Source organism: Oncorhynchus gorbuscha, linkage group LG06 (genome assembly GCF_021184085.1).
Source record: "Oncorhynchus gorbuscha isolate QuinsamMale2020 ecotype Even-year linkage group LG06, OgorEven_v1.0, whole genome shotgun sequence".
Lineage (NCBI taxonomy): Eukaryota > Metazoa > Chordata > Actinopteri > Salmoniformes > Salmonidae > Oncorhynchus > Oncorhynchus gorbuscha.
This window is the reverse complement of record NC_060178.1, coordinates 96662604-96688159: the sequence shown is the minus strand read 5'-3', so window position 1 is coordinate 96688159 and position 25556 is coordinate 96662604. Positions and strand designations below refer to the sequence as shown.

Genomic DNA, 25556 nt, shown 5'->3' with positions numbered 1-25556 from the left:
CACCCCCCACACCCCACCCCGACACCCACCTCAGACCTTGATTACTTCCAGACAAATAGCCGTGGCCAGCCTCCGCCAACCTCCCCCAGTAGAGACAGAGGTCAGGGGGGATCAAGCGGCCGACAGGCCTGGGACAAATATGACTCAAACCAGAGCCGACACCCTGCCTTCCATCGCTCCACAACACATCGCTCTGATGAAAACCTACAGCTCCAAGGTAGATGGAGGGAGGGAGGGAAGGAGGGGAGACATGGAGGAGAGAAGGGAGGCCGGTGCTCATAAAAACAGCTACTCGCTTTTCTGCCCGGGAGCTCTCATGATTTGTAGCTAGCTGCTTGACTTTCCACTCCCTACTGCTGGAGTTATTTTCAGAACTAAGCTATTGAGTACTCATACAATTCATTTTCATCTCTCGATGTCTGAGACACAGTGCCATTTCAATCAGATCTCCTGCCATCCACGTCAGCCTCCTCACATCTACAGTACCCCACCAGGACCTAATTCTCCTTGACCACTCCTCCCTGTTCGCCAGGTCAACTAGTCAGTGTGAGGCAGATGAAGAGTTTGGTGTGTTCGTCACACATACGCTTGAACGCACACACACACAAACATACCCACTAACACACATACACACGTACAAGACTACACAAACCTGCGCATAACACAGGCTACACGTACACTTACACACACTACACATGAAACACACACACAAGACTACACACACATACATACAAGACTACACACACCTGCACACACACACATACGCACACACATGTGTAAAATACTACACACACACACACACACACACACACACACACACACACACACACACACACACACACACACACACACACACACACACACACACACACACACACACACACACACACACACACACACACACACACACACACACACACCACAGTGAGTAATGCAGAATCCATATTAGACAGACAAGAGGTGGATGTCTCAGGCATTAATTGACCACTCTCTCCAAGCAGCAAATTGGTAATTGCACAGTGGGTGTCAGCACAGCATCGTTGTTCCTCCTCCTCCTTCGTCTTCTCCTCTCTGTGACTTTCTAGGTACGCCGTGTTAGAACAGGTTGTTGGGCCGTAGCACTCAGAGCTAAATCCATGTCTTAACGTCTTTGGAAGAGACGAGAGACACATTTCCGGATGAAAGGAGAGAGAATGAAAAGATTGTCTGAGGCAGAAAACGTATTCTAGGGCCCTCCTGACTCGTGTACCCTGTGTCTGATTCACCTTCCAACCTGGAAAATGGTGCGGTGCAATTCCAGGTAAATGGGTTTACCGAATGAGGCTCTGACTATACAGCACATTAAGTCTCGAGAATAACATAACAAATCACAGCGGCCGAATGGAAAAGGCCCTTCAATTGCATTCCCATTCAATAAGAGAAGAGTAATGGCTATTAGAGCTAAATAAGTGCTTTCTCTCCCCTCGGCCTCACACAGTCCTGGCACACTGTATTTCAATGATCACGGGATCCAGTCGGTCTAAACCAATCAGAGCAGAGCAGATCGGCTACAATTCCAGACACCAAACCTGTTCAGGACAGTTGATTTCAATCCATTTCAGAAAATTGGATAAGAGACAAAGAAAGCAGTTTGGGATTTATTTTGTGAACAGATGACTGCTCATTTCAGTTAAGGTGAGAAAGAGACATAATATTTATGTTGTTGCAGATCCACAATGGTCCTAAAGGATCAACATGAAAAGTATAAAGAAGTCAACTAATGCATAAACGTCTTTCCCTGTGACAAGGACATTCACAGTCTGAGAGGACAGAGCAGTGGATGCCATAAAGAACAGCTGCATAGGCAGCGTGGCAGAGAGAGAGAGAGAGAGAGAGAGAGAGAGAGAGAGAGAGAGAGAGAGAGAGAGAGAGAGAGAGAGAGTAGTGGCAGGCCCACTATAAGACATTGAGTCTATCAAGGGGAAACTGGAGGCAGGGGAGCCGAGATGGAGAATTCTCTGAGCCACCATGGAACTCCTTTACTTTACACATCCATTGTAAGAGACACCTTATGTTAATTTTCCTGTCCAATATGCCTTTGAATGTTGAGGAAAACGTACCCAACACTCCCCAGAATCTCTCCCCAAGCAGTAGGCTACACACATAACATAACCCGCCCAATGTCCTTGGAAACACTGCCAAGGACTACCCAGCAACACAACAACCAGGAAATAAAGCACAGAAAAAAACGACAAATACCAGCCAACCTACATCTGAGTGAGTAAATGTCCAATCCGTAGTTACTTCCAAGTGCCAAGAATGAAAATAACTATATTACAATAATCTCTTTATATCCTAATAAAATATATCTTACTATATGAAGACTCAAATGCTTAGATAGTACATTGCAGATGTGCTGTCAGCAACGTCAAATTGCACTGAGGTGTGAATGCCCTTGAATTTTATTTTACCTTTATTTAACTAGGCAAGTCAGTTAAGAACAAATTCCTATTTTCAATGACGGCCTAGGAACAGTGGGTTAACTGCCTGTTCAGGGGCAGAACGACAGATTTGTACCTTGTCAGCTAGGGGAATTGAATTTGCAACCTTCCGGTTACTAGTCCAACGCTCTAACCACAGGACAATGGCAGCAGAGGACCACAGTCTCCCCAACCCAAACGAAGAGGCCTCACATCCCTATCCAGAGGCCACACCCCTATGCAGTGTCCACACCCCTATGCAGAGGCAATCTAAGTACAGCCCCCCCCCCCCCAGATTATTTTTTTTATACTGCATGTAAAAGGTACAAAGAGAAGCTCCTCAAAGAAAATCTAGATCCACTATTTACTGTCAACAATGGGTACGTAAACAACCTCATCTTCCAGACAGGGATGCAGCATGAGCCCCATCCTCTTCAACATTTACATGAAAGAATTGGTGAGGGCACACGGCCTCACCCTACCGGACGTGGAAATCAAATGTCGACTGTTTGCTGATGATCTGGTGCTTCTGTCCCCAACCAAAGAGGGCCTACAGCAGCACCTAGATCTTCTGCACAGGTTATATTAGACTTAGGCCCTGACAGTAAATCTCAGCATGACAAAAAATAATGGTGTTCCAAAAAAGGTCCAGTTTCCAGGACTACCAATACAAATCTATCTAGACACTGTTGCCCGAGAGCACACAAAGAAGAATACATGCCTAAACATCAACCCCACAGGTAACTTACACAAGACTGTGAATGATCTAAGAGACAAGGCAAGAAGGGTCTTCTATGCCATCAAGAGTAACTTAAAACCACACTAGGGTACGTGGGATGGCGTCCCACCTGGCCAACATCCAGTGATATTGCAGAGAGTCAAATTTAAAAACAGAAATACTCATTATAAAAATTCATAAAACATACAAAGGTTATACATGGGTTTAAAGATGAACTTCTTGTTAATCCAACTACGGTGTCAGATTTCCAAAAGGCTTTACGGCAAAAGCATACCATGCGATTATCTGAGAACAGCGCCCAGCGGACAAATCATTACAAACAGTAACCATCCAAGTAGAGGACTTACACAAGTCAGAAATAGTGATACAATGAATCACTTACCTTTGATGATCTTCATATAGTTGCACTCACAAGACTCCCATTTACTCAATAAATGTTTGTTTTGTTCGATTGAGTCCATGTTTATATCCAAAAATCTCATATTTGTTTGCAAGTTTTGTTCAGTAATTCACAGGCTCAAACGCAGTCACAACAGGCAGACGAAAAATACAAATAGTATCTGTAAAGTTCGTAGAAAACATGTCAAACGATATTTAGAATCAATCCTCAGGTTGTTTTTAGTCCTAATAATCAATAATATTTCAACCGGATAATAACATCGTCAATATAAAATGTAAACACGTAAGGCGAGCTCTCGGTCGCGCATACGAAAAAGCTCTTGGACACTATAGTGTCCACTCATTCAGAGAGGTCTTAATCGCTCATTTATCAGAATACAAGCCTGAAACAATTTCTAAAGACTGTTGACATCTAGTGGAAGCAATAGGAAGTGTAATTTGAGTCCTAAGTCAATGGATACTGTAATGGCATTCAATAGAAAACTACAAACATGAAAAAATCCCACTTCCTGGATGAATTTTTCTCATGTTTTCGCCTGACAAATCAGTTCTGTTATACTCACAGACATTATTTTAACAGTCTTGGAAACTTTAGATTGTTTTCAAATCCAAATCTAAATTATATGCATGTCCGAGCTTCTGGGCCTGAGTAGCAGGCAGTTTACTTTGGGCACACTTTTCATCCTTAAGTGAAAATAGTGCCCCCTACCCAAGTGAAGATAACAATTGACATCCCAATTAGGATCTGTATAAAAACAGTAACGGAACCCATTGCCCTATATGGTGGTAAGGTCTGAGATCAACTCACCAACAACTCACCAACAATCACAAAATGGGACAAATACCCAATTGAGACTCTTCATGCAGAATTCTTTAAAAACATACTTTGTATGCAACTTAAAACCCAAAACAATGCATGATTCAGAATTAGGAGTATACACACTAGTTATCAAAATCCAGAAAATAGCTGTTAAAAAATCTACAACCCGTAAAAGGAAAGCTCTAACCTACAGTGAGATGAACCTGGAGAAGAGTCCCCTAAGCCAGCTGTTTCTGGGGCTCTGTTCACAAACAGACCCCACAATAGCACCAGGTCAGCAACACAATTAAACCCAACCAAATCATGTGAAAGGAAAAAGATAACTATTTCATACACTGGAAAGAATTAACCAAAAAATAGAATACCTGACCACTGTGACTGACGCAAAATGACAAAAATCCTTGACAATTTACAGACACCGTGAACATAGCCTTTACATAAACTGAGTTTAAATGTATTTGGCTAAGGTGTTTCACAATTCCTGACATTTACTCATAGTAAAAATTCCCTGTCTTAGGTCAGTTAGGATCACCACTTTATTTTAAGAATGTGAAATGTCAGAATAATAGTAAAGAGAACGATTTATTTCAGCTGTAATTTCTTTCAGCACATTCCCAGTGAGTCAGACGTTTACAAACACTCAATTAGTATTTGGAAGCATTGCCTTTAAATTGTTTAAATTGGGTTAAACGTTTTGGGTAGCCTACCACAAGCTTCCCACAATAAATTGGGTGAATTTTGGCCCTTTCCTCCCGACAGAGCTGGTGTAATTAAGTCACACTTTTTATGTTCTGCCCACACATTTCCTATAGGATTGAGGTCAGGGCTTTGTGATGGCCACTCCAATACCTTGACTTTGTTGTCCTTAAGCCATTTTGCCACAACGTTAGACATGTGCTTGGGGTCATTGTCCATTTGGAAGACCCATTTGCGACCAAGCTATAACTTCCTGACTGATGTCTTGAGATGTTGCTTCAATATATCCACATCATTGTCCATCCCCATGTTGCCATCTATTTTTTGTGAAGTGCACCAGCCCCTCCTGCAGCAAAGCACCCCCACAACATGATGCTGCCACTCCCGTGCTTCACAGTTGGGATGGCATGCAAGCCTCCCCCTTTTTCCTCCAAACATAACAATGGTCATTATGGCCAAACAGTTCTATTTTTGTTTCATTAGACCAGAGGAAATTTCTCCAAAAAGTATGATCTTTGTCTCCATGTGCAGTTGCAAACCGTTGTCTGGCTTATTTTATGGCGGTTTTGGAGCAGTGGCTTCTTCCCTGCTGATCAGCCTTTCAGGTTATGTCGATATAGGACTTGTTTTACTGTGGATATAGATACTTTGTACCTGTTTCCTCCAGCATATTGACAAGGTCCTTTGCTGTTGTTCTGGGATTGATTTGCACTTTTCGCACCAAAGTATGTTCATAGTGGTCCTTCTGTAGCTCAGTTGGTAGAGCATGGCGCTTGTAACGCCAGGGTAGTGGGTTCGATCCCCGGGACCACCCATACGTAGAATGTATGCACACATGACTGTAAGTCGCTTTGGATAAAAGCGTCTGCTAAATGGCATATATTATATTATTATCTGTAGTGACAGAGCGTGTCTCCTTCCTGAGCGGTATGACAGCTGCATGGTCCCATGGTGTTTATACTTGCGTACTATTGTTTGTACAGATGAACGTGGTACCTTCAGTCATTTGGAAATTGCTCCCAAGGATGAACCAGAATTGTGGAGGGCTATATATTTTTTCTGAGGTCTTGGCTGATTTCTTTTGATTTTCCCATGATGTAAAGCAAAGAGGCACCGAGTTTGAAGGTAGGCCATTCACAGGTACACCTCCAAATGAATCAAATTATGTCAATTAGCCTATCAGAATCTTCTAAAGCCATGACATCATTTTATGGAATTTTCCAAGCTGTTTAAAGGCACAGTCAACTCAGTGTATGTAAACTTCTGGCCCACTGGAATTGTGATACAGTGAATTATCAGTGAAATATTTTGTCTGTAAACAATTGTTGGAAAAATTACTTGTGTCATGCACAAAATATATGTCCTAACCTACTTGCCAAAACAATAGTTTGTTTAAAAGGAATGTGTAGTTTGGTTGAAAAACAAGTTTTAATGACTCCAACTTAAGTGTATGTAAACTTCCGACTTCAACTGTAGGTGGAAACTGAGCTGTACTTGCTAACCTCCTTTCAGTATGACCATATTAGAGACACATATTTCACTTAGATCACACAGACCAACAAATCATTTGAAAACAAACCAAACATTGATAACTCCCATATCTGTTAAGCGTAATACCACAGTGTGCAATCACAGCAGTAAGATTTGTGGTCCGTTGCCATGAGAAAAGGGCATTCAGCACAAACACCATTGTAAATACCAACCATTTTATCTGTTAATTTTTCTTCCCCCACTATTCATACTCCAACTATTTGCACATTACTAACACACTGTCCATATCTGATAATATAACAGTTGAAATGTCTTTATCTTTTGAAACCTTTTTGAGTGTAGTATTTACTACGAATTTTGAATCGTTTTATGATGATGTTTCTTCTCACATTTGTTTATTGTTTATTTCACTTGCTTTGGCAATGTAGACATTTTTCCCATGCCAATGAAGCCCCTTGGCATTGAGAGAGAGAGCCACACATGTGGACATCATCTGTTAACCTACTCTGAGTCTCATAAAGACACTGCGGTCGGAAACCTAAAATCCAAGATTTCCACCGGTTTAATGTCCAATGCTCGTGTTTCTTGGCCCAAGCAAATTTCTTCTTATTATTGATATCCTTTAGCAGTGGTTTCTTTGCAGCAATTCGACAAGAAGGCCTGATTCATGAAGTGTGCTCTGAACAGCATTAATTTGGGCTGCAATTTCTGAGTTGCAGTTAACTCTAATGAACTTATCCTCAGCAGCAGAGGTAACTCTAGGTCTTGCTTTCCTGTGTCGGTCCTCATGAGCGCCAGTTTCATCAAAGCAGTTGATGGTTTTTGAGACTGCACTTGAAGAAACCTTCACATTTCTTAAATTCTCCAAATTGACTGACCTTAATTTCTTAAAGTATTGATGGACTGTCGTTTCTCTTTGCTTATTTGAGTTGTTATTGCCATAATATGGACTTGGTCTTTTACCAAATAGGACGATCTTCTGTATACCCCCTAACTTGTCACAACACAAGTGATTGGGTCAAACGCATTAATTAAGAAGGAAATACATTCTAGAAATGTACTTTTAACAAGGCACACCTGTTAATTGAAATGCATTCAATGTGACTACCTCATGAAGCTGGTTGAGAGAATGCCAAGAGTGTGCAAAGCTGTTGATTAAGGAAAAGTGTGCCTACTTTGAAGAATATAAAATATATTTTGATTTGTTTAAAACTTTTTTGCTTACTACATTATTCTATATTTGTTAGTTGATCGTTTTGATGTCTTAACTATTATTCTACAATGTAGAAAATAGTAAAAATAAAGAAAACCCTTGAATGAGTAGGTGTGTCCAAACTTTTGACTGGTACTGTATGTCTGGGGCCAATCCTTTCACTGTAAATAAGCAGTGCTCCCAGTCTCCCACTCGGGGCTGCCGAGCCAGTGAGAGAGCCAGAGAGACCTCTTTCCAAAAGCACCTCTCTATTTGTCCCCTTTTTTAGTTTAAGAGGTAGAATGCCAAGACAAGAATCCCATTTGAGGCTTTCAGTGGCTCCACCAGGCACTCAGAGCCCCACACTCCTATCCCCCCTCTCAGAAGCCCCTATCTAGCCCCAATGTAGTCTGACAGTACTAGGCCTCTCTCCAAACTGGTAAACAAGTCTCCCTCGCTGCCTCGCCTCCATTAGAGGGCAGAATAAATGGAGAGTAGAGGAGAGGCCCTGGGAGTACATTTCACTGAGGCCGAGACCTCTTTCAAGTGATGGAGACATAGTTACAAACAGACAGAACATGCAATCTATCACGCTCTGTCTCTCTCTCCCTTTCTCTTCATCTCTCTGTCCTCCATGTCACTCTCAGACACAGGCACTAACAACCTTACGGCACCTTAGACACATAAAACACGCAGATGGAGCCAGCTGATATGAAATACAATAGAATGAACAACCCATTCACACTAACACATAGCTATTGTTTATCAAATAGACAGCATCTTGAGGTAAGATGGGAGAGGGAAGCAGAGAGAGAAGAAGAGAGAGAGTTGGAGAGAGAAGAAGAGAGAAGAAGAGAGAGAGAGTGGAGAGAGAGAGAGAGAGAGAGAGAGGGAGAGGGAAGAAGAGAGAGAAGAGAGAGAGAGAGTGGGAGAGAGAGAGAGATAGCTGCATAAGAGATATCATCATCATCATGCATCTTACATGCGGCTGCTGGGCGGTATCTTGCGTCCGTCTCTGAACCATGTGACCTGCGGCTGGGGAAAGCTCCTGATGCGTGGAGCAGGAACCACTGCCCCCTCCCCCTGAGAGACCGACTGGGCGCGCTCACCCTCCTCAAAACCGCCCATAACTAAATGAAGAAAGAAGAGAAAGAAAGAAAAATAAATGATTTGTTAGTCGTTGAGAGAATATTCTCTCTCAAACTTGATCCTTTGTTTCCTTTGTTTTTTTCAACATCTGTTTTGTGGACTGAGTTGGTTTTACACAGCCTGTGATTGATTGTCACATACTGAGGCAGTGGAACTGTAGATGTAGTGACTCACTGAGGGAACGCGGGGAGAACATGGATTGACTCAGATAAATCTGTCACAACACCACCAAAAAATGTATTTTTTAAATATATTTTTTTCCTTTATTTAACCAGGCAAGTCAGTTAACCCTTGTGTTGTCTTATGGGTGACCCGCCACTATGTTTAACAGCAGAGAAAACTCCCTAAATGACATTTTTTTTCAATTTGTAATTTGATTAATTTTCCGGAAGTGACCCCAACATTAGAAAAAGTGAAACATCACTTTTGTTGATATTTCCATGAAAGCTGTACATCACCAGGGTACAAAGATAGTCTTAGGGTCATTTTTAACGTGGCAGTTATACAATAATTTACACACCACAAAAACCACAAAGACACACACAAGAATGATACATTGAGATCATGTGTTCTACTGATGGAACTCAGCCAGCATCTCCTGAAGAGGAAGATTGGCACAGTTAGAAATAACAAGCCATAGCTCACCCCTGCGCTCATCGCAACAAGGGGGAGAGAGACCTTCTCATCAAAGTTTGCCTTCACCCCCACCACCACTCTAGTTTCTTACCTCCCAAAGAGGAACAGGAATGTGGTCACTGCATAAAACACCTGAGATCAGTGATCGTGAAGACAGGAAGCCATCCATCTTCCTGGACTACAACCACAACAAAGGAGGTGTGGACAACCTGGACAAGGAGATTGGAACTTACAGCTGCAGAAGGATGACTGCCCGCTGGCCCCTGGTCATCTTCCATAACGTCATTGATGTGTCATGATATGAAACAAGATCAACTCTACCTGGATGCCTGATAAGTGGAACAAGAGGAGGGTGTTCCTGGAGCAGCTGGGAAAGGCACTTGTAACCCCACACATTCAAAGAAGAAAGCATCTCCCCCGCACAGCAGCCTCTGCAGCGCTTGTGAAAGCTGTTCAGGGGACAGAATCTTGTCCTGACTCACCTGAGGATGCAGCTGGGGCAGCAAGAGGAGGATATGTCAATTATGCCCCTTAAAGAAGGAATGTAAAACAACTAGTATGTGCTGCACATGTGAAAAATACATCTGCCAAATCAATGCACACACACTTACATACTGTCCTACATTGTCATGTTTTGTCTTATATTGTCTTGTCATTTTGCTTTCCCTTCTGTTCGTTTCCCCCTGCTGGTCTTATTAGGTTCGTTCCCTTTTTTCTCTCTCCCTCCCTCTCTCTCTTCTCTCTATCGTTCCGTCCCTGCTCCCAGCTGTTCCTATTCCCCTACTCAATCATCTAATCTTTTCACACCTGTTCCGTATCTTGCCCTCTGATTAGAGTCCCTATTTCTCCCCTTGTCTTCCGTTTCTGTCCTGTCGGATCCTTGTATATTGTTCACCGTGCTGTGTCTTTGTCTCGCCCGGTCGTGTCGTGTTTCCCTCAGATGCTGCGTGGTGAGCAGGTGTCTGAGTCTGCTACGGTCAGTGCCTTCCCGAGGCAACCTACAGTTTATGGTCGAGTCTCCAGTCTGTCCTCGTCATTACGAGTGGAATTGTTTTTTATGCTTTGTTTACCGCTCCGATTTGTCTAGGAGTATTGCATATTTCCTTTACTGGAATAAAGACTCTGTTTTCGCCAAGTCGCTTTTGGGTCCTCATTCACCTGCATAACAGAAGGATCCGACCAAGAATGGACCCAGCGACTATGGATTCTCTCTACTCTACTCTCGAGTTCCAGGGAGCGATGCTCGGCAGACACGAGCAGGAATTGTCTGCTGCTCGGCATGCCGTTGAGACCCTGGCCGCTCAGGTCTCCGACCTCTCAGGACAGTATCAGAGTCTTCGTCTCGTGCCACCAGCTACTTCCAGGTCTTCCGAGCCTCCGGAACCTAGGGTTAATAACCCACCATGTTATTCTGGGCAGCCCACTGAGTGCCGCTCCTTTCTCACCCAGTGTGATATAGTGTTCTCTCTCCAACCCAACACATACTCAAGAGAGAGAGCTCGGATTGCCTACGTCATATCACTCCTTACTGGTCGGGCTCGGCAGTGGGGCACAGCTATCTGGGAGGCAAGCGCTGAGTGTACTAACAATTATCTGAACTTTAAAGAGGAGATGATAAGGGTTTTTGATCGTTCAGTTTTTGGGAAAGAAGCTTCCTGGTCCCTGTCTTCCCTATGTCAAGGTAATCGATCCATAACGGATTACTCTATAGAGTTTCGCACTCTTGCTGCCTCCAGTAACTGGAACGAGCAGGCGTTGCTCGCTCGTTTTCTGGAGGGACTCCACGCTAAGGTTAAGGATGAGATTCTCTCTCGGGATGTTCCATCCAGCGTGGATTCTTTGATTGAACTCGCTATTCGCATTGAACGACGGGTAGATCTTCGTCACCGAGCTCATAGAAGAGAGCTTGCGTTAACTGTGTCTCCCCTCTCTCCGACACTACCATCTTTCCCCACTGACTCAGGTGTTGAGCCCATGCAGCTGGGGGGTATTCGCATTTCGACTAAGGAGAGGGAACGGAGAATCACCAACCGCCTCTGTCTCTATTGCGGTTCCGCTGGTCATTTTGTCATTTCATGTCCAGTTAAAGGCCAGAGTTCATCAGTAGGCGGAGGGCGACTGATAAGCGCTACTAGACGGTCCTCTCCGTCAAGTACCTGTACAACCTTACCGGTCCATCTACGCTGGACCGGATCGGCAGCTTCCTGCAGTGCATTAATAGACTCTGGGGCGGAGGGCTGTTTTATGGACGAAGCCTGGGCTCGGGAACATGACATTCCTCTCAGACAGTTAGGGGAGCCCACGGTCATGTTCGCCTTGGATGGTAGTCCTCTCTCCAGTATATTATGTGAAACACTACCTTTAACCCTCACTGTATCTGGTAACCATAGTGAGACCATTTCTTTTTTGATTTTTCGTTCACCTTTTACACCTGTTGTTTTGGGTCATCCCTGGCTAGTGTGTCATAATCCTTCTTTTGATTGGTCTAGTAATTCTATCCTTTCCTGGAACGTTTCTTGTCATGTGAAGTGTTTAATGTCTGCTATTCCTCCTGTTTGTTCTGCTCTCTCTTCACAGGAGGAACCTGGTGATTTGACAGGAGTGCCGGAGGAATATCATGGTCTGCGCACGGTCTTCAGTCGGTCCAGAACCAACTCCCTTCCTCCTCACCGGTCGTATGATTGTTGTTCTGATCTCCTCAAGAAGCGTTTTGCATCCGCTCCTATCCTTGTTGCACCTGACGTCACTAAACAGTTTATTGTCGAGGTTGACGCGTCGGGGTGGGCGTGGGAGCCATTCTGTCCCAGCGCTCCGATACTGACGATGGGGTCCACCCTTGCGCGTATTTTTCTCATCGCCTGTCACCGTCGGAACGTAACTATGATGTGGCTAACCGTGAACTGCTCGCCATCCGTTTAGCCCTAGGCAAATGGCGACAGTGGTTGGAGGGGGCGACCGTTCCTTTTGTCGTTTGGACTGACCAAAGGAACCTTGAATACATCCGTTCTGCCTAACGACTGAATGCGCGTCATGCTCGTTGGGCGTTGTTTTTCGCTCGTTTCGAGTTCGTTATTTCTTATTGCCCGGGTACTAAGAACACCAAGCCTCATGCTTTATCCCGTCTCTTTAGTTCTTCCGTGGCTTCTACCGATCCCGAGGGGATCCTTCCTGTTGGGCGTGTTGTCGGGTTGACTGTCTGGGGAATTGAGAGACAGGTTAAGCAAGCACTCACTCACACTCCGTCGCCGCGCGCTTGTCCTAGTAACCTTCTTTTCGTTCCTGTCTCTACTCGTCTGGCTGTTCTTCAGTGGGTGCACTCTGCCAAGTTAGCTGGCCACCCCGGCGTTCGGGGTACGCTTGCTTCTATTCGCCAGCGGTTTTGGTGGCCTACTCAGGAGCGTGACATGCGCCGTTTCGTGGCTGCGTGTTCGGACTGCGCGCAGAATAAGTCTGGTAATTTTTTTTTCTGCTTCTGCTCCTGGTCTTGCTGGGTCTCAGTCTGTCCCTAGTTGTTACTCTCCTGGCCTGTTTGGTCCTGTTTGCTCTAAAGCTTTCAGTTCTCTACCCGTGTCTCATTTTTTTTTTTAGAGTAGTACCCTAGTTTCCCTTTTTATCGTTTTTCGTTACGGTCCTGAGGAGAGGAGTTGGGTTCTTTCTCGGGACGTGCTGGACCGTTTGTGATCTATGATTTCCTCCGTTGCCGCCAGTGTTCCTCCTCGAGTGCGCCAGGAGGCGCTCGGTGAGTGGGGGGGGGTACTGTCATGTTTTGTCTTATATTGTCTTGTCAATTTGCTTTCCCTTCTGTTCGTTTCCCCCTGCTGGTCTTATTAGGTTCGTTCCCTTTTTTCTCTCTCCCTCCCTCTCTCTCTTCTCTCTATCGTTCCGTCCCTGCTCCCAGCTGTTCCTATTCCCCTACTCAATCATCTAATCTTTTCACACCTGTTCCGTATCTTGCCCTCTGATTAGAGTCCCTATTTCTCCCCTTGTCTTCCGTTTCTGTCCTGTCGGATCCTTGTATATTGTTCACCGTGCTGTGTCTTTGTCTCGCCCGGTCGTGTCGTGTTTCCCTCAGATGCTGCGTGGTGAGCAGGTGTCTGAGTCTGCTACGGTCAGTGTCTTCCCGAGGCAACCTACAGTTTATGGTCGAGTCTCCAGTCTGTCCTCGTCATTACGAGTGGAATTGTTTTTTATGCTTTGTTTACCGCTCCGATTTGTCTAGGAGTATTGCATATTTCCTTTACTGGAATAAAGACTCTGTTTTCGCCAAGTCGCTTTTGGGTCCTCATTCACCTGCATAACATACATGTTATAATTAAAGATGATTGATCTTTGTTCTTTATATTTTTGTTTTGTATCTATTATCTTATTTACTTATTATTATTTATTGTTGTTATTTATACACCTTGTGGCTGGGGGCAATGCTTCAAAAAATGGAAGAGGACTAGTATTTTGTAGTTGAATTCATCATTATACAGTATATAAGAATATGTCACTATGTTGCCAAAACAGTTCAAGACTGTTATTGTTTCCCTTCATTCAAATGCATTCAAAACTACGCTCTGCACATTTCTGCTACTTTCTTAGGCCAAACATGTGCTATCTCTTGCTAAAAAATTTATGTTTACACCTATGCAGTACCTTTAGCAATAATACTACTAATAATAATAATACATCTCTATTTTAGTAAAGAAAACAAGTATGATATGTGTGTTGTAATAAAAATGAGTGGTGTCCACTGATTAAATGTAGTCTTTCTGCATTGTGAAGAGGGAAAACTCAGATATTCACAAAGTTTGTGTGAATGACTAGTTGTTTCTTCATGTAAAATAGATTTGACGTTTTAAATTAAACTGCTTTATTTTAAGGGTTTAGTGAAGGCGGGTCATTTTCTACCCTTAGGAGAAGGGGAGCATACCTAATGTTAAGACTACACAACGGTTAAGACAAATTCAGATTTACAATGACGTCCTACCCCGGCCAAACCCTAACCCGGACGATGGTGGACCAATTGCGTGCGGGCCTATGGCACTTACAATCACGTCCGGTTGTGATACAGCCTGGAATTGAACCAGGGTCTGTAGTGATGCTTCTAGCACTGAGATGCAGTGACCTTAGTGACCTTAGACCGCTGACTATAAGTGGCTGTTCATGTACCTAGAGAGTCAGTATGTGGGTTCACACTCAGGGCACGTGGAAGAAATAAAACAGTGCTGTGTTTCTGCATCATTTGAAGCAACACAAACTGAGTCCAGCAACTCCATGAGTCAAGACTACAATATATTTGAACTCAAAAACCATCACTGAATTGTTTTCATTAAAAAGAAACTTGAAACAAATGAAATAGATACACTGAGTGTACAACACATTATGAACACCTACTCTTTCCATGACATAGACAAACCAGGTGAATCCAGGTGAAAGCTATGATCTCTAGTTGATGTCACTTGTTAAATCCACTTCAAATCAAATAGATGAAGGGGAGGAGACAGGTTAATTAAATAAGTATTTTAAGCCTTGAGACAATTGAGACATAGATTGTGTATGTGTGCCATCCAGACCGTGAATGGGTAAGACAACATATTTAAGTGCCTTTGAACGGGGTATGGTAGTAGGTGTCAGGCTCACCAGTTTGTGTCAAGAACTGCAACTCTGCTGGGTATTTCACGCTCAACAGTTACCTGTGTGTATCAAGAATGGTCCACCAACCAAAGGACATACAGGCAACTTGACACAACTGTCAGAAGCATTGCAGTCAACATGGGTCAGCATCCCTGTCGAACACTTTCGACACCTTACAAAGTTCATTCCACGGCAAATTAAGGCTGTTCTGAAGGCAAATGGGGGGGGGGGGGGTCTTAATGTAGGCTGCTTCATGGAGCTATGACAACAATATAACTGATATACTGTGACTGTCATGTTCATATTACATACTGTATACAGTATTTCACATTATAATACAGTCTTCTTGTCTTTCTCAGACTTTCTTTATTGAACATAATCATATTTGTTTTGGTGCATTTTAAAGTCAAACATTGTATCGTTAAAAAATACATTTTCTAACATCCTTAGGAGAAGATGCAGTAAAAACTGTACAACTTCACAACATAGCTTTGCTACCTCCAAGCTGAACATAGCAATGTCGTCAACTAACATTAGCTGCGTTTTACATAGGCAGACCAGATATGATATTTCGCAAATTATTGGCAAAAGAGCTCATCTGATTGGTCAAAAAAATAGTTAGTGAAAAAAAAATATGTGTCTGCCTGTATAAACGCAGTCATTGTCACCTCAAACTAAATAAAGGATTGGTAAAGAATAGTAGATTATCTTACTCTTTACAGTCCACAAGGTTGTTCAAATGAGACTATATGCTTGAGCTGTAGGCCTAGTTGAGGCCTAGTTGAGCTACAAGTCATGAAAGACACAGAGCTGGGGACTCAAAAAGGTACGTTTCTGACAGTTTCCCTACCAAGTAGAGGTTAAGAACCTAAAAGTAGAATCTTTCTAACCCCATGTGAATAATACATCAAACAGTATATAAAGTTAAAACAGATTTTTAGAAATAATACTATTATTGATACATGCATAAGCCTTTAGACATTGAACTATAGAGATGTAATAGACCCTGAATGTAGTGGTAGATGGTGGCCAGCTCTCTAGCTTTTTCTTTCAAATAGAATTGTCGTGAAGTGACTTAACATTAAAATAATTGCGCCGGAGGAGATGGCTGCCGTTTTACGGTCTTCTAACCAATTGTGCTATTGTGTGTGATTTTTCGCATTATTTGTAACTTATTTTGTACGAAATGTTTCTGCCACCATGTCTTTTGATCGAAAAGAGCTTCTGGATATCAGGACAGCGATTACTCACCTCTTGCTGGACAAAGATTTTTTCTATAACAAGTCGGACGCAAAGGATTTACTTCAGACACCTGACAAGGCTAAAATCCCCGTTATTCGCAGGAGAGAGAGACAGAGGGATGTAGGTCAGGGTGCCTTGTAAGGATTCGATGGCGAGTGGAAATATGCCTCAACCGTCAGTCCTATTAGACAACATACAATCATTGGACAACAAAAAAGGCGAATTACGATCACGAATATCCTGCCAACGGGACATTAAAAATGTACAATGCCTTGCAAAAGTATTCACCCCCTTAGCGTTTTTCCTATTTTGATGCACTGCAACATGTAATTTAAATAGATTTTTATTTGCATTTCATGTAATGGACATACAGAATATAGTCAAAATTGATGAAGTGAAATTGAAAAAAATTACTTGTTTCAAATAATTCAAAAAAATACAAAAACAAAAAAGTGGTGCCCCTAAATAAGATCTGGTGCAACAAATTACCTTCTGACGTCACATAATGAATTAAATAAAGTCCACCTCTTGCCTTTACGGAAGAGTGGCCAGAAAAGAATAAGCACACATGTTTGGTGGTCGCCAAAAGGCATGTGTGAGAAATATGGAAGGTACTCTGGTCAGATGAGACAAAAATGTAGCTTTTTGGCCATCAAGAAAAACGCTATGTCTGGCGCAAACCCAACACCTCTCATCACCCCTCAACATCATATCTACAGTGAAGCAAGTGGTGGCAGAATCATGTTGTGGGGATATTTTTCATCGGCAGGGACTGGGAAACTGGTCAGAATTGAAAATATGATGGATGGCGCTAAATACGGGGAAAAGACTTCAGGGAAAACTGTTTCAGTTTTCCAGAGATTTGAGACTAGGACTGTTACGTTCCCCAGTTTCTGTGTTGTGGGTTTGTTTGTATATGTTTCAGGAAATGGCTTCCTGGAATCCCTCAAGCAGCTGATTGGTCGGCCCCTTTGCTATTTGGAGCTGACCCCGCCCTCTCGTCAGAGGATACAGCTGTATCCCATTACAGACTCCTTCTCCAGCTAGAAAATCCAGTGTTCCTTTGTTAGGGAGAGCTTATTAGTAGGTATGAGGTATGTTGGTTGTTGCTGAGAGAGAGCAAATGTTTATGTCCTGTGTTGGTTGTTGCTCAGAGACAGGTTTTTGTTAAGTATTTTGAAGCCGCTGATCTGAGGTATGTGTGTGCAAATAGGACGCAGTGTTTTGATTCTTGAAATTGTTTACTTACGTTTGTATTATTATTTTTCATTTGTTCCGAGGGGGGGGGGCACCTAGGGAGTGCTTAGGCAAGAGGCCTGTGGGCATACATAACCCGTAGTATTTACTGTCTAAGCACACTAGGTAAGACCTGGGCGGACCACCGCTTGTATTTTGGTTAGCTCACCAGGTGGTGCTAGTTAGGTAAGTAGTGGGTAGGCAGGTAAGGTAGGAGAGGGGGCGCTTTAACTTTAGCTCTTTGCTTTGGTTTTGTCCAGCCCCTTTTTCTCAAATTACTGTGTGAAGGAATACATTTCATGTAAACAGTAAATTCTCTGTCTTTGTCATCCTTACCTGCACCTACAGTCCCATTCATCTTACACTCCACGGGCAGTTGAGTTGTAGCAGGGTGTTGCGTTCCCTCTTCCTAGAGGCCATGAACATGAAGGGAAGCTGCCAAAATCACTACCAACCCGTAGCACTGACGTCTGTAGCCATAAAGTACTTTGAAAGGCTGGTCGTGGCTCACATCAACACCATTATCTAGGAAACCCTAGACCCACTCCAATTTGAATACCGCCCCCAACAGATCCACAGATGATGCATCCTATATTGCACTCAACACAGCCCTTTACCATCAGGACAGATGGAACACCTATGTAAGATCATATTCATTGAATACTGCTCAGCATTCAACAGCAAAGTGCCCTCAAAGCTCATCACTAAGCTAAAGAACCAGGGGCTAATCACCTCCCCCTGCAACTGAATCCTGCCCCCAGGTAGTAGTGCGTACGGCCCAGTACATCACATGGGCTAAGCTGCCTGCCAGGACCTCTACACCAGGCGGTGTCAGAGGAAGGCCCTAAAAATTGTCAAAGACCCCAGCCACCCCAGTCATAGACTGTTCTCTCTACTACCGCATGGCAAGCGGTACCGGAGGGCCAAGTCTAGGACAAAAAGGCTTCTCAACAGTTTTTACTGTACTAGGAGGGGAGTTAGAGGGAGGGGTGTATTAGGGCGGGGATTACTAAGGAGGGGAATACAAGGGAGTATAAGAAAGTACTAGGGAGGGGTGTACTAGGGACTACTATTGAGAGGAGTACTGGGGAGGGGAGTACAAGGGAGTACCACAGATGGCAGTACGCGGAAAGGGCATTACTAGAGGGGAGTACTAGGGAGGGGTTACTAGGGAGTAGAGGGAAAAGAGTACTAGGGAGGAGAGTACTAGAGAGTAATATAGAGGGGAGTACACAGGAGGACAGTACTAGGGAGGGAAACACTAGGGAGATGAGCACTAGGGAGTAACTAGGGAGGGGAGTACTAGGGATGATTGTATTAGGGAGAACTAAGGAGGAGAGTACTAGGGAAAACTGGGGAGGGAGGTACTAAGGAGTACTAGGGTGTGGAATACTAGGGATGGCAATATTAGTGAGGGAGTACAAGGGAAGGGGGTACACGTGAGGAGAGTACTAGGGAGTAATAGGGAGGGGAGTATGAGGAAGGAGAATACCAGGGAGTACTAGTGAGGGGAGTACTAGGGATAGGAATACAAGTGGAGGAGTACTAGGCAGGGGTGTAAAAAGGAGGAGAGAACTCGGGCATACTAGGGGCGTTACAATGGAGGAGAGAACTAGGGAGGATATAACTAGGGAAGGCAGTACGTGGGAGTACTCGGGGAGACAGTACTAGGGAGGAGGGTACTAAGGATTACTATAGAGGAGAGTACAGGCCGGGCAGTACTAGAGAGGAGAGCATTAAGGGAAGGGAGGTATTAGGGAATACTAGGGAGTAAATTACCAGGAGGGGAGTACTCGGGAACATTAGGGAGGGGAGTACTATGGAGGGGTCACAAGGACCGGGGATACTAGTGAGGGAGTACTAGAGAAGGGTACAAGGGAGGAGAGTACTATGGAGGGGAATACTAGGGAAGGGATAAATAGGAAAGAAAGTAGTAGGGAGTACTAGGGAAAGGAGTACTCTGGAGTACTTGGGATGAGAGTACTAGGGATAACTAGGTAGGAAAGTACTAGGGAGGGGAGTAATAGAGAGTTCTAGTGAGGGAAGTACTGGAGAGAAGAGTACTAAGGGAAGGGAAACAAAATGGAGTACTAAGGAGGGGAGTACTAGTGAGCGAGTACTGGGGAATGGGGCACAAGTGAAGAGAGTACCAGGGAGTACTAGGGAGGGGAGCACGAGGAAGGAGAGTTCCAGGGAGTAAAAGGGAGGGGAGTACAAGGGAGGAGGGTACTATGGAGTACTAGGGATGGAAATACTAGTGAGGGAGTACTAGGCACTGGGGTACAAGGGAGGAGATAATTAGGGCATATTAGGGAGGGGATAACAATGGAGGAGATAAATTGTGAGGACAGTACTAGGGAGGAGAGTACTAGGGAGGAGAGTACAAAGGGATTACTATAGAGGAGAGAACTAGGGAGTACTAGGGAAGGGAGTACTAGGGAATACTAGAGAGGATATTACCAGGGAGGGGAGTACTAGGGAGGAGAGTACAATGGGAAGGGAATTACTAGGGAGCACTATGGAGGGGAGTACTATGGAAGGGAGTACTAGGGAGGATATTACCAGGGAGGGGAGTACTAGGGAGGAGAGTAGTGGGGAGGAGTGTACTAGGGAATTCTAGGGAGGGGAGTATCAGGAATGGGGGTATTGAGGAGTACTAGGGAGAATATGATTTGGGAGGGGAGTAATAGAGAGAGGAGTACTATGGATGGGGATACTAGTGAGGGAGTACAAGGGAAGGCCACAAGGGAGGAGGGTACTAGGGAGTACTAGGGAGGGAAGTACCAGCGAGGAGAGTCTTGGGGAGGAGAGATCTAGGGAATACTAGGGAGGGGAGTATTAGGGAGGAGGGTATTACGGAATACTAGGGAGGACATTACTAGGGAGGGGAGTACCACAGAGTACTAATGAGGGAGTACTAGAGAAGGGAATACTAGAGAGGAGGATACTAGGGAGTACTATGGTGTGGAGTACTAGGGTTGGGAATACTAGTGAGGGATTACTAGGGAGGGGATACAAGGGAGGAGAGTTCTAGGGAGTACTATGGAGGGGAGAAGTAGGGCGGAGAGTATTAGGGAGTACTAGGGCGGGGGGTACTAGGGAGGGGAGAACTAGGGAGCGGAGTACATGCAAGGGAGTACTAGGGAGGAGAGTACTAGGGAGTACAAAGAGAAGGGAGTACTAGGGAGGGGAGTACTATGGCAGAGAGTACTAGGGAGGAGATAACTAGGTAAGACAGTGCTAGGGAGTACTAGGGAAAAGAGTTACCAGGGAGGAAGGTACTAGGAATTATGAGGGAGGAGATTACTAGGGAGTACTAGGGAGGAAGGTACTAGAGAGTAATATGGAGGGTAGTACTAGGGAATAGATCACTGTGGAGGGAAGTACTAGGGGATACCTAGTACTAGAGTACTACACAGCACTAGGGAGGAGATTACTCAGGAGTAATATGGAGGAGAGTACTAAGGAGGAGAATACTAGGGAGTATTAGGTTACAGGAGTACTAGGGGGGAGAGTGTGAGGGAGTACTAGGGAGGATAGTACCAGGGAGTACTGGAGAGGGGAGTACAAGGGAGGGTAGTACTATGGAAGAGAGTACTAGGGATGAGATAACTAGGGAAGACAGTGCTAGGGAGTACTCGGGAGGAGAGAACAAGGGAGCAGAGTACAAGGAATTTTGAGGGAGGAGTTTACTAGGGAGTACTAGGGAGGAAAGTAATAGAGAATAATATGATGGCGAGTAATAGGGAATAGAGTACTAGGGAGGGAAGTACTAGGGGTCACTAGTGAGGAGAGTACTAGATAGCACTAGGGAGGAGAGTACTAGGGAATACTAGGGAGGGGAGTATTAGGGAGGGGGGTACTATGGATGGGGATACTAGTGAGGGAGTACAAGGGAGGGCCACAAGGGAGGAGAGATCTAGGGAGTATTGGGGAGGGGAGTATTAGGGAGGGGGTATTACGGAATACTAGGGAGGACATTACTAGGGAGCGGAGTACCATGGAGTACTAATGAGGGAGTACTAGAGAGGGGAGTACTAGAGAGGGGGGTACTAGGAAGTACTACGGAGTGGAGTACTAGGGTTTGGAATAATAGTGAGTGATTACTAGGGAGGGGATACAAGGGAGGAGAGTTCTAGGGAGTACTATGGAGGGGAGAAGTAGGGCGGGGAGTACTAGGGAGGGGAGAACTAGGGAGGAGATTACTAGGGAGGGGAGTACATGGGAGGGAGTAACAAATAGGATAGTAAATACCCTCACATGACTGAGTAAATAGAAGGGAGTACTAGGGAGGGGAGTACTATGGCAGAGCGTACTAGGGAGGAGATAACTAGGTAAGACAGTACTAGGGAGTACTAGGGAGGAGAGTACCAGGGAGGAGAGTACAAGGAATTATGAGGGAGGAGTTTACTAGGGAGTACTAGGGAGGAAAGTAAGAGAGAATAATATGAAGGGGGGGCTTGGGAATAGAGTACTAGGGAGGGAAGTACTAGTGAGGAGAGTACTAGATAGCACTAGGGAGGAGATTACTCAAATAATAAGAAGGGGAGTACTAAGGAGGAGAATACTAGGGAGTACTAGGTTAGGGAAGTACTTGGGAGGACAGTGCTAGGGAGCACTAGGGAGGATAGTACTTGGGAGTATTAGGTTAGGGGAGTACTATGGAGGATAGTACTTGGGAGTACTAGGGATGAGAGTAAGGGAAAACAGTGAAAGGGGGATACCTAGTCAGTTGTACAACTGATTTCCTCCAGTACTAGGGAGTACTAGGGAGGGGAGTCTAGGGAGGATAGTACCAGGGAGTACTATGGAGGAGAGTACTAGGGATGAGAGTACTAGGTCGTACTCGGGATGGGAATACTACAGAGTACTAGAGAAGGGAGTACTAGATAAACAATTGTTTTCATGTATTTAAAAAAAAACTCAACATGAGATTAACAGATGTTGTTGTCAAATAAGGGAATAAAATAAGTGGCAGTCATATAAAAACCACAGCACAACATAATCCATCTAATGAGAGGGTTGAGTGGAACAGCTGTCCGGGGGGACATAGGCTCAGTCAATGAGATGCAGGTAGATATTTTCTCCCCAGCTGGCACACTTTTCAACAGCTCCTAGCAAAGGGAACCTCTCTGGATACTCTGTAACACTGCTTACTCGACAGGCAGAGTATCATCATGGGGATACTCACACACACTTCCTGCAATCCAGTTGGTTTCATGAGCGTGCACACACACACACACACATGACTGGTGTGTCACACACACACACACACACACACTGGTGTGTCACACACACACACACACACTGGTGTACACACACACACACACACACACACACACACACACACCACACACACACACACACACACACACACACACACACACACACACACACACACTTGCATGAAAGCACACAGGCCCACCCTCTTGCACACACATACAAAAACATGTCAATTTAGGAAATGATTTGAATAAAACATTTTCAAACTTTCAAATATTATATTCTACTTTTCAGAATATAGAAAAGTATATGATTATTAAATTGTCAATTTAGTTGACTTCCTGAACTGACTGCCAGACACAGTCACTTACATGCAACCTGAACTTCAGTCCTCCTCTGTAGTAAGGCTCCAACACGGTTCCTGATGATACATTGGTAGAAGCCAGCATGGGAACGGTCCAGGGAGGGAATCAAGTACCTGCAAAACACACACATATTTCACACATATGTTAGATATCTGGATCACATGCGATACACACACATTAGATTGTTGAAACACGCACAATACATACATGAATCAAAATGAAGTAAGCCTTTAGCGACATTATTTGTCTAAACACACGATACCCCCACATGACTGGAGTAACTTAAATACCCCACATGACTGGAGTAACTTAAATACCCCACATGACTGGAGTAACTTAAATACCCCCACATGACTGGAGTAACTTAAATACCCCACATGACTGGAGTAACTTAAATACCCCACATGACTGGAGTAACTTAAATACCCCACATGACTGGAGTAACTTAAATACCCTCACATGACTGGAGTAACTTAAATACCCCACATGACTGGAGTAACCTAAATACCCCACACATGACTGGTGTATCTTAAATACCCACATGACTGGAGTAACTTAAATACCCCCACATGACTGGAGTAACTTAAATACCCCCATGACTGGAGTAACTTAAATACCCCACATGACTGGAGTAACTTAAATATCCCACATGACTGGAGTAACTTAAATACCCCACATGACTGGAGTAACTTAAATACCCCACATGACTGGAGTACCTACAATACCCCCCATTACTGGAGTACCTACAATACCCCACACATGACTAATGTATCTACAATACCCCACACATGACTAATGTATCTACAATACCCCACAATGACTGGAGTACCTACAATACCCCACAATGACTGGAGTACCTACAATACCCCCCATTACTGGTGTACCTACAATACCCCCCATTACTGGTGTACCTACAATACCACCACATGACTGGTGTATCTACAATATCCCCATTACTGGAGTACCTATAACACCCCACACATGACTGGTGTATCTACAATGTCCCCATTACTGGAGTACCTACAATACCCCACACATGACTGGTGTACCTACAATACCCCCATTACTGGAGTACCTACAATACCCCCACATGACTGGTGTACCTACAATACCCCCATTACTGGAGTACCTACAATACCCCACACATGACTGGTGTGCCTACAATACCCCCCATTACTGGAGTACCTACAATACCCCACATGACTGGTGTACCTACAATACCCCCCATTACTGGAGTACCTACAATACCCCCCATTACTGGAGTACCTACAATACCCCCATTACTGGAGTACCTACAATACCCCCCATTACTGGAGTACCTACAATACCCACACATGACTGGTGTATCTACAATACCCCCCATTACTGGAGTACCTACAATACCCCCCATTACTGGTGTACCTACAATACCCCCACATGACTAGTGTATCTACAATACCCCCCAATGACTGGAGTACCTACAATACCCCCCATTACTGGTGTACCTACAATACCCCCATTACTGGAGTACCTACAATACCCCCACATGACTGGTGTACCTACAATAACCCCATTACTGGAGTACCTACAATACCCCCATTACTGGAGTACCTACAATACCCCCATTACTGGAGTACCTACAATACCCCCATTACTGGAGTACCTACAATACCCCCATTACTGGTGTACCTACAATACCCCCATTACTGGACCTACAATACCCCCATTACTGGTGTACCTACAATACCCCCATTACTGGTGTACCTACAATACCCCCATTACTGGAGTACCTACAATACCCCCATTACTGGAGTACCTACAATACCCCCATTACTGGAGTACCTACAATACCCCCATTACTGGAGTACCTACAATACCCCCATTACTGGTACCTACCTACAATACCCCCATTACTGGAGTACCTACAATACACCAGACTTTTTCATTGACCCCTCCCCCACACTTGTTTTGTTCACTGCTGCTACTCTCTGTTTTTTATCTATGCATAGTCACTTCACCCCTACGTATTAAATGATCTCAACTAACCTGTACCCCCGCACACTGACTCTGTACTAGTACCTCCTGTATATTACCTCTTTATTGTTATTTTATAAATGTTTATTTTCTTTTTTTACTTTGGAAAATATTTTCTTAACTCTTCTTGAACTGCACTGTTGGTTAAGGGCTTGTAAGTAAGCATTACACGGTAAGGTCTACAATTGTATTCGATGCATGTGACAAATAAAGTTTGATTTGATTTAAAAATGTACAAAAAGATACATTTATTTTGAAATGCATTGATTTAAATACA

At 44.2% G+C, this 25556-nt stretch overlaps 1 protein-coding gene across 1 annotated transcript in view; it reads right to left on the bottom strand.

The window, feature by feature from the left end:
- LOC124038595 (protein sidekick-2-like) overlaps positions 1-25556 on the bottom strand; it is a 709487-nt gene that overhangs the window by 169628 nt on the left and 514303 nt on the right. Inside the window, 2 exon segments of the mRNA XM_046354647.1 lie at positions 8779-8926; positions 23273-23379. Of these exon segments, the coding sequence (XP_046210603.1) occupies positions 8779-8926; positions 23273-23379 (255 nt within the window).